Below are 10,135 nucleotides of genomic sequence, written 5' to 3' on the forward strand. Positions count from 1 at the left end.
GGCTCTGCTCCTCTGCCACTAGTGGAGATGTTAGGCAAGTTTGGCTGCTTTGTAATGTGGTAAAGAGAGGTGGGAAGAAATGTGTGAAGTAACATAATAAAGAAAACTACTTAACAATAAAAAGCTTGAAGTGCTTTACTTTTTTTCTTTTTTCTTTCTTTTTATTTTTTTATTTTTCTTTCTTTTTCCTCTTTTTTTTTTTTTTTCCTTTCTTTTTGTGTTTTGCTTTACACTTGCACCGTGGCACGTTCTCACATTGGGTAAATCACAGCAGCTTCGGAGAAATTCCTGAGACAAGCAGGATTCCTGAAGACCGTATCTCAGAATCGCCCTCGCGAGGGCAGCTGCCGAGGATGCCCGCGGAACAATACTCCTCCTGTCTGAGGAGCAAAACAAGAAGGCCCAGGCACGCTGCTTCGCGAAATGCTTGTTTATAGGCAAAATTTTTACACGTTGAATGTGCTGAAGCGCATTCTAGATTTTAACTGCGTTGTGTAGATTTCAAGTGAAAAGTATTTTCCAGAACTGCAGAGAAAGCTCATAGCTGGCTTGACCAAGTAAAATGTTTATTATGAAATTTCTGAAGTGTTTATATTACATATATATAATAAATGGGGGTTTATATTACAAATGCCATAGTTAGAAATTATATAATTATGCATAATTGTATAGTTATTAATCCTGTATTAATTATATATTGTGGGTTATTTGCAATATATAGCCTATATAATTATACAAATTTGCACTTACAAATTTCTTATGTATTTATAAACATGGTTTCTTACATGTTGATAAGCCTGTAATCTCTGATTTGCTCAGCATCATTTATTAACTCTCGAGTTAAAGGCGACTTCTCTCAAGCGTATGACTCAGTTCCTCCCTGGCCCTCGGGGAGCCGTGATACCTCGGCTGTTTGCATGCACACGAAAAGCAGCGTTGTGAAGCTGAAACAGGACAGCGCGGTGCTTGTGCCAGCTCTACCGTGCCAATAAAAATAAAGTCAAAGAAATAGGGTAAGTAGGCGTAAGTCTCTAAAGACTAGCAGGGCTCTCCTTGCAAAGGCAAGTCAGTGGCAATCGCTGGTGCTGATTTATTCCGAGCTGGGGAGTGAGGAGGGAAGCAAACCAGAAGCTGGGCTCCCTTTTGCAGTTAAGTGCTAATGTGTTAACTCCTCGTGCCTGCTCTGGGGAGGAAAAGGAAGGTTTAGACACGTACAGTTAATGAACAAAGCAACTGAATAAATACAAAGGGACCAAAGAAGTCAGCATTTTGCATTTTTTTTGGTTTTCTGAGAGGTTGTACACAGTAACCGGGGGAGAGAGCGGGGTGCGGGGAGGGTCTCGGCGCTTTGAAAAGCAGAAATTCCCCTCTCCCAGCGAAGGAAACGTGCCGCGCTTGAGAACGCTCACGAAGCGGCTGGCAGCCCTGCGCAGGAAGAAAAAATCATCTCGTCTTGAACTTGAAAGCAAAACTCGATTTCAAGTGAACGCTAGAGTGGCGGCGTGATTGGTGAAGCTTATGGTTTGGGTGACCGATACAGTTTCTTTACTGACATGTTAAATACACAGGTAAAAAAGCATTTAGCAAAAGGCCTTTCCCTGAGGATTTCTTTTGAAGCAATACGAGAAGCCTCCCAGATTTTGTGCATTTATGAATTTGGCGTTTTCAAAGCGAGGGCTGCAGGGGGAAGGTGGGACTGTGAGCAGGACTGGTTCAACAGCTGTCTGCAATCCACCTTTGGTGGAACATTGCAAGGTGTTTCTAAATACCTTGAACAGGAATGTTTTTGCCACCCAAGCCTATGTGAGGCACCGGGGCTATTTGAAAAATATATTTTCATGTCAGCTGATGCTGGTTTATCCTCTTCTGTTTGCACAGAAAAAAATAATCTCTCCTTCATACTTGAAAACGCTTTAAAACCCCAGCTTTGAAGCAAGGCTTGAGGATGCAGTGATGATCTGATTTCTGTTTAGCCTTGCCTAGAGCCTATCTGCTTCGGCCTGCAAAAGCAGCCCCGGCTTTTTTGGCCACCAGTAGCTGCTCTGCGACTCCATCTGGGTTTCATTTCTTTTCTCCCTCTCTCAGGGGAAGGCTCACGCGGTGTCTCAGTGCCGAAGTGGCAGGGGAACACGGGGTGGACGCTGCACCTTGGCGGAGCCCGAGCTCAGCTGGCCCAGGAAACCACTTTGCAGCCGGCTGCCCTGCGCCACCACAGCTTCACCAAAAGGCTGGTGCGATGTCGGCAAAGGTCGTAACTGAGGGAAATGTGCTCCGGGTCGTATTTTTATATATAGCAGACAGAAAAGGAACAGAGAAGAGAGCGAATCGGGTATTTTTTTAGATGGCAGTGTGTTTTTCAGACTCAGTTCCCCAATCGCCTTTGCACTGTGAGGTCCTCCTGCCATGTGCCGTTTGCTTTCATCAGGAGTGTGTGTAAGACGAGTAACGCCAAGGCTTTACAGGAATAACCTCTGAGCCACACAACAGCAGCTTCGCCTTAGACAACAAGAGTAAAAAGGGAAATTAGTCCAGCGCAGCCTGGTTTTACCCACTGCTAAGATCTGTGGGTCTTCCAGCACGCGGGCTTGTGCACCACCGCGGCTCTGACCATCGTAGTGGGAGGGATCCACTCAGGCCAGGTCAGCGGGAGTCATTTTGAAGGGAAAGCACATTTTAAAAGTAAACAGAGTGAGTCATGTTGCCTGTTGGCATAAACGCAACGCACGTAGGAGCAGGAAGCGTCTTTGTTTTTGTGCACGGGAGGGTGCTTTCAGGTCAGGTTATCGCTGAGGTGCATTTCTGGCCAAGCGAAATAACGGCTTGCTCCGGCAGTGAGACCATCCCACCTGGCAGGGGGGAAGCAATTTCATGCTGTGCAATAGCAGGTACCCACGTCTTTGGTTTTTTTGTATTTAACAACAATGAATCTTTAACCAGAATCCTTCTACCTGCTGCCCGTGAAAATGCCAGCCACGTTGTGCACACAGTGGTCTAATCCTGGCCTTAAAAACCTCATCAAAGCTCTCTGGGACTGGCCAGCCCTGTACAGGCTGGGAAAAATATTTGTGAGCCACCCGAATTGCCCTGCCGGGACTCTGAGCCAAGGTACCGATTTCTGTGGCAATGCTAGCTTTGTCTGAGAACAAAATGTAGTTTCCTTTTGTGTGTGCGTGGTTAAGCAGCGCTGAACAAATAAACATTGTGTGGGAATTGGTCATAACAGAAATACTACTACTTTTTTTTTAATATCTGAGTCATTCGTTGCAGAACACTGACCCGTTTATTGCTTGGGAAGGCCTGCAACTGCTAGCTGCAACTTGCAAATGACAGATGTAGCCCTGGCGGGAACAGATGACTATTGCATTAACAGCCAGGGATGATTCTGCATGTAAAATTTAGCGTAAGAAAGAAGGGTCTGAAAACTGGCAGTCTGCCTAGTGCCAGAATTATGAATTCGGTTTTTAGTATAGTTTAGGCTAGAAACCATCCTAATTAGCCTTTCTCCTTTAATTAAATGAGAAGTCTGACAGTATCCTCTGCTTCCCATAACTCATGTTTTGGGCTCAGCTCATCCTGCCTTGCAAATGGGAGAACTGGAGAGAAATGGGGGAGAGAGACAAAGAGAAGACTCTGAAGTGTGCAACTATCGTCGCTGCTCATCTCTCTCTCCAGGTACGGCTCACTGAAACGTTTCACGTCGATAGTGTCTTCCAGCTCTTCTGTTCCGGCTGTTCGCTGCTCACTGCTTAACCAAGCATGTGGAGATCCAGTTGTTGTTGGGTTATAAATGGGCCATGTGCAAAGTGATGGCCAGAGTATAGATATACAGACTTCAAGATGTAAGAAAGCTTTATGGAAATGAGGGAGGCGTAGGCTTGTACAGGCAAATGCTGCCCTGAAGGGTTCCAACTAATTTACTGGAAATTGCTTCTAATGAAACTAACTTCATGCGGGTATGTTTTGTAACAACAATTTTAGAAGTTGAGTGATGAGAAATGCTTAGGAAGGATCACATGTACGCATTGAGGCTCTGTTTATTATTATTATCATATTAATAATATATTATTATTAATCTTACTACTAATATTTATTAAAATTCATAACTTGATACGTGTATGCCAGTTTGGATTTTAGAAAGCTTGTCTTTTGTCCAGCTCTATTGAGCAGTTTCAGTGGCAGATACTAAAAAAATAATGTGAACCCAGTCCGAACGTCACGTGCGGGATATACAGTTTTGGTGGCCACATTTGAATGAACCTGCCATTTTCTGTTTGTTTCTTGCCAGCATCTGTTTAAAGCCTCCATCTTGAGAAAACACAGTGGAAAAATTAAGTACCTGTATATATTTTAGCATGCTAGTAAAAATAGCTGTTGAAGTTCAAAGAGTTAATTAACATTTAAATTACTGTATTTTAAAAAAAAATAAACAAACAGGACTAGTTGAACAGGTTTAATCAGAGAAGAAATCAATTTAATTGAGAGTAGATATGCAGCAATACCAGCTCCTAAAGCCAAGGTATGTGAGCTCATCTTTTGCGAGATGCATCAAGCTGATTTCTTCATTTATCGCTTCTGGTTTGGGCCTGCATCTTGCAGTAATTAGAGGGTTTTTTCTAGAATAAGATGATGAGAGGTGTAAGGATAGCAGCAGCACTGCATACAAGAGGCTGAATATGAGCACCATGTTAAATAAAATCATTTCTTTCATGTCTGTACTCTGGTAAGAAATTTATCATCTTTTCTACATATCCCATTGCTAGACATATTTGTTACAAGTATTTGCCCAATTTTACCCAAATTGTTTTCCTCTAATATTTCCTCCCAGATGTACAGTGCTTTTCTTTTTTTAAATTCAATTAAAATCATTACAGTGAATTCTTAATACCATTTTGAAAACTGGCCTTGGGTGCAATATTTGCCCTTGATGCAGCCTCGCAGGCCGCTGGCCTGGCCCAGCCTGCAGCCTCGCTGCTGAGCCCGGCCTGGCTGAGCACCAGCGCCGCCGCCGCTTTTTCACTCTGGACCAAGAAAGCGTTGCTCGCTTCAGCTTGTGTTACAAAGCCTCTGAAATACCCGTTCCAGCTACCGCAGGGAGTTGTGCGTACTGCCAGCCACAGGCACAACACTCATGAATCGGCTCAAAAAGTAAGGCTGGAGAGCTAACATTTTTGTTCATGCTTTATGCATATATACATATGTATTTTATATATATATATATATATATATATACACACACACACTTGTGTACTTGTTTGGGTTGTCACTTCAAAGCCTTTGGGTTCTGTCTGTTTTGCATTTGCCAAGGTTTGTGTCTGTCTGGTTTGTTTCTCCCCAGGCACCAGGGTGCCTCCACGGTTTAGGGATGTAACCCTGCCAACGTGCTATAAAAGGGGATCGAGGCCAAGCTTCTCCCCTCCTCCAGGGCAGGTTGTCTCACGGGAACCAGGAGAAGGTTTGCTCTGTCCCTCCCGTCCTGCGGAGATCCCAGACGGCTGCAGCGTCAGCTGAAGTCACTCTCTGCTCTGTAACCTCTTTCTGAAGACTCGAGGATACTGGTTCAAAAGCCAGAAGCCTTCTGTGAAGCTGCTTGTGAGTCAGGGGGTGCCTGGGAGGTGAGAGCAGCTTTTCTTTGTATTTTAAAGTAATAAAAGTTTTCTACCTTCCTCTAGAATTAAAACCACTTTCTGTTTAAACATTTACAATTCTTTAATGCACATACCTCTGACACATCTTACAAATACGTGGAAATACTGCAGCCTGTGTTTTCCGTAAGCCTTCAGAAAATTGTTTCAAGGGCTTGCTGCTGGAGTAATTTAACAGTCGTCCTGCAAAAATGGGAAGGTAAGCAGCCCAGCAGAAGATACAGTAGCCAAAACTCTTATCTCAAGACCCATGGCGTGGAGAATTGCATCAACTTCCCTTAGTCAATAATGAGTCTTATTTATAAATTCACATACAATGCAGAGAGGAAGCTCCTTGCACTATTGTGGAGATCAAAGTTTCAATGTGTTTTTTTTCTCCTTCTCCTGTTTAGAGAACTGAAGTCAGTTTGCATGTCTCTGTATCCCTCTCCTCATTGCTGAGCCCAGCACAGCTGATAGCCTTGGGCATTTTTTTAAAGCTGTTTCTAAAGATAAACATTTTGCAAAAAGTCCCAGAATGCAAGCGCTCAACTTAATTTACCCAGAGCCGTACTGTTTGTTAGCAGGCTGTTCCTTTGTAGGGGGTCTGAAGTTCCAATTCGATGTATCATAAATAAATATATAACGAGAAACTTCTATGGTCAAGGGGGGAACCCCTGCCTTACTGAGGTCCGTACAAAGAAAACCTCTATTGATTGAGTTCAATAAAATTCAGAGGTTAATCCCAAATCTCCTGCTCCTTTTTTAAGAACCGTTCTATCACTGAAAAAATATGAGTAAGATTACGTATACTAATCAAAACGATCCCCAAAGTGCCTGAGCACACTCAGATTCTTTCATCTTCACAACAGCTTTATAAAAGTGGATCAAGGCCAAGCTTCTCCCCTCCTCCAGGGCAGGTTGTCTCACGGGAACCAGGAGAAGGTTGTCCTTAGCTTTCCAACGGCAGTTGGAGAAGCCGAGAGGCGATGTTTCTTGTCAATGTGCAGAATGCCATCTGTCCTTTCTCCCAGGTGATGCTTTGCGATCTAAAACAGGCAACGCGGGTGTTCGTCACCGTCCGCTTGGCTACGGCAGGTAACTGCTCGGCGGCGTGCATGGCGAAGACAGCTGCCAGCCGGGAGATTCCCTCTTCTCCTGCAAAGAACAGAGGCATTTTCACTAGACAGGCTAGGATGCTTTGCTCATGTGTAATACCCGAGAGAAGAAGAAGGAGAAAGTATATAGTATGTGTATACGTATACTATAGTCTATATAGTATATGTATATAGTACACATATACATAAATACATGTTTTTTTTTAACAGACTACAAAAAGCCCACCTTACTATGAGTCCTGTGGGTGTGTTCTTCCACAGAAGCAAAGGGCTAATCAGGAGAGGAAGCAGAAGCCGATTACCCCACCCACCTCCGAGGCCATTTCTCCTAACGTTTCTCAGCCTTCTTGGGTTGGCAGCTTTACAGGAGGACTCGGTTTTGCAACCTTTTTACAGCACCTACAAAAAAATTAATGGTAAAATAACCCCAAAGTAACCATACTACTTGTCTTAAGCACAGAGATGGCTAGGTATGGTATGGATACAGGGGAGTTCCCCGGACAGCTAGGCTGTTCGATCTAGCTGCGGGACTGAAAAAGATCAACTTTGACCAGAAATGTTGTAAGTATTTCAGAGCTAAACAAATTTAGGAGAGTTCATGGTCAGCTCTGATTGCCGCAGTGTGTTACGGTTCTGTCATCTCCTGAATACCGGAAAGATTTGTATACTTTTCCCTTCATGCTGCATAAGCGGTTTGGTGAATTTAAAGTGGGTTTACTTCTGTGAAAGATAGCTACTGGTATCAGAATTGTCTTTTTTTAATACTTACATTTCAAAAAATTAAAATCTGCATCTTATTACATTAAAAGGGACAAGTAGATAGACAGAAACAGTGTAAAAATGAATGTAAGAGCTTTATTGGCCAGGTCAATGAAAGTTTAGTTACTCTTTTGGTCTTTAAACTCTATTGGAATGAGAACGCTTCTGAGATGGGATTTAGTTTCCTTGTCAGCCACAAACATTTTCATGTAAAATGAAAAATAGGAAGGGAAAAAAAATGCAAGACAGACACTGCATATGCAAACTTTATTATGTAACAATGAAAAACATAGATGAAAGGATTTACAGTAAAATTTAATGTTTCAGGAAGTGTTTACAGATCATTAATTAAAAGACGACAGGTTGGATATAACCTGCATTTAGTTCCATTAGACTTGACGCATCTGAGGGCTCTGAGTTTTCATACGGCATTGAGAAAGCATACGGTAATGAGTCTCCAGATGTATTAGCTTAAATATCAGCACACACAGTCATACCAGTAATTCATAACATCACAGGCAGCAATAACCTGGCTACTAACAATTCAGGGGACTTGAATGGTCACCAATTCGGAACTGTGAGTCTTGTAAGTATTTTTTAAAATACCTTTTATTAAATTAAGGATCACTTAATATCTTGGGATACTAAATTCGGTGCCTCCAGTCTTAGAGGGGTTCATCCTTTGGAGAGAGGTCCTCTGTAAAGCGAACCTGTTGTCCCAAGGTGTCAGTACACTGGAACTTCCCGGGACTGGTTAAGCGTATAACACCACGCAAGAAAGCACCGCCTGTAGAGGCCTTCCTCGCTGTTAATCAGAGATATCTGAGACTTCAGTCCTGCAGAAAATCTCAAATTCCACTTTGACAACACTCAGATTTTACAGAGTAGAGATAATAATATTCGTAATAAATTTCTACATAGCCAACTATTTCATATTTTCTCTTAAATTCAAGCACTTTTTACTGCCAAGTGTGTGCCCTGAGGAGACCCAAGAATCATAACTTACATCCGAAGCAATTTTTCCTGGGCCTTGCTGGAGGAGAGCAAAATAATCCCATTTTTTGTTATCAGTATTGTTCTCCACCATTCTCCTGAGCCTTGTCACAGTTAACACCCACCGCCCAGTGCTTTTCGAACGGCTTCTTCCCAAACCCCTGCCCCTCTTTCTACCTCCAGCTGAAGAGTATTTCAGAGACAGGAACCACAGAAGGAAAGGTGGCAGGCAGCCACCTTGGTGGGACCAGCTCCAGCGCTCTTACACTCCTTACTGAAATCAAAAGGAGAACTGAGGGTTGAATTTTGAAGGGTCAGCATCTTACAGGGACACAGCTGTTGTAGTATTCTCAGGTAGATGTGATATTGCAGCGCTTAATATTCATTGTTAAAATGAAAGCCTGGAGAATTGTTTTCTGGTTTATGTTGTGGGATTGAGACGCTGTATGTATAGATCGGCAAATTTCTCTGCTTCCAAGTCCTTTATACAAACACTGAAAACCTAACTTGCAGCAGCGCACAGGTAATATCATCTTGATGGTGATGGTCTGACTGGATTTCACATTTGTCCCATTTAATAGTTGACCTGTGATGGTCCCATAAATATTTCTGAAATAATCTCTCAAATGTATACCAATAATCAACAGGTTCACTGGCAGAATCGCAATGAACAGTTCTTAATGGCGCAACAGCTTTCTAATCCAGGTTCAATAAACAATCCCAAAACCAAACCATTCCTCTGAAGGCATGTTTATTCTCTAAATGAGATTACAACTGAAAACCTTCATATTTAAGCATATTAATTGTAGGCCCCTGTTGCCAACAGAATGAAGCAGGCTCACTCCAAGCATTAGTTGCTATAATTAAGACATCTACCAAAAACAGTTCTTAACATTGTAATTGTAAACTATGCAATAGTAATGAAGCAAAAATCTTCGCTGGAACCCAAAACATTCATTATCTGAAGCCAGAAATGAAGCTTCAGTTGCATTCTTTTGCATAGTAAGTTATCAAATGTCTTTCAGATAAAAGCTGATTACCTTAACACAACTAAAGAACAGATTTATTCTGACTGCATTTATTTAAATCTATGATTAAACATGACTCTGGTTTGACCGAGTAACTTTTAATCTCATTTAGATGGCTCTTATTGCATCATGTAGTAAAAAAATATAATGAATGCATTAGAAAACACAACCTGGCCTATTTGGTATAAAAAAGGGGGGATGATACAAAATAAAATAAAAAAATAATTGCTTGGGAAAGTTCAAGGCCAAACTAGGCAGAATAAATATTAAAATATATGGTTTTTAAATAATTCACATATGAAGGCCCATTTCCTGCATTCATTTACTTAGGTAAAAAGCTTGCCATACTCTTACTTCAAACATTATAGCTAGAAACTTAAAAAAAAAATTAACTCACAAATTTGTGAGCAAATAAAGAACAGTAAATCTCAGACAAGTTAAGCCCATGGTTACCATTTATGTCTGTTTGGTTTTGGTTGTGGGTTTTGGGTGGGTTTTTTTGTTTTGTGGTGATGCTGTTACTGTTTTTTTTTAATCTGAGATTTTTGCTGTGTCTGTGTGGTATTGCCACTCTTCTGTTTTGGAAAACGGTGGTCTTGTCTTTCACGTTATTTGC

The 10,135-nt window shown here is 41.9% G+C and overlaps 1 protein-coding gene and 1 long non-coding RNA gene across 4 annotated transcripts; one reads left to right on the plus strand and one right to left on the minus strand.

The window, feature by feature from the left end:
* Positions 1-891: 891 nt before the first annotated feature.
* LOC148053187 (uncharacterized) lies at positions 892-5,681 on the plus strand. Of its 3 annotated transcripts, none has more exons than XM_087777306.1 (5): positions 1,512-1,568; positions 2,086-2,248; positions 2,938-3,105; positions 3,568-3,672; positions 5,336-5,681. In XM_087777306.1, exons 1-5 carry the CDS (start codon positions 1,554-1,556, stop codon positions 5,506-5,508), a joined length of 624 nt encoding a protein of 207 aa, XP_087633432.1. In that variant the 5' UTR covers positions 1,512-1,553; the 3' UTR covers positions 5,509-5,681. The 3 variants fall into 3 exon arrangements, 2 of the variants coding, with proteins under 2 accessions (XP_087633432.1, XP_087633433.1); XM_087777307.1 differs by having other exon boundaries at positions 5,423-5,681; XR_015708938.1 differs by lacking the exon at positions 1,512-1,568 and adding an exon at positions 892-1,013 and having other exon boundaries at positions 2,086-3,672.
* On the minus strand, positions 5,479-7,097 carry LOC148053188 (uncharacterized). Its single transcript, XR_015708939.1, has 3 exons — positions 6,966-7,097; positions 5,720-6,779; positions 5,479-5,605 (listed from the first exon to the last, which is right to left on the minus strand). It is a non-coding gene; the product is annotated as an uncharacterized LOC148053188 (long non-coding RNA).
* Between the last annotated feature and the right edge of the window lie 3,038 nt (positions 7,098-10,135).

Source organism: Nipponia nippon, unplaced genomic scaffold, assembly GCF_047370975.1.
Source record: "Nipponia nippon isolate SJK-2023a ecotype South Korea unplaced genomic scaffold, ASM4737097v1 scaffold_4, whole genome shotgun sequence".
NCBI classification, from domain to species: domain Eukaryota; kingdom Metazoa; phylum Chordata; class Aves; order Pelecaniformes; family Threskiornithidae; genus Nipponia; species Nipponia nippon.

Excerpts from the sequence above, each read along its gene's own strand:
- LOC148053187 (XM_087777306.1), top strand. Across the intron at positions 2,249-2,937 it reads CTGGTGCGATGTCGGCAAAG|AATCCTTCTACCTGCTGCCC; the intron begins GTCGTAACTGAG and ends ATCTTTAACCAG. Across the intron at positions 3,106-3,567 it reads TGCCGGGACTCTGAGCCAAG|CTCATCCTGCCTTGCAAATG; the intron begins GTACCGATTTCT and ends TTTTGGGCTCAG.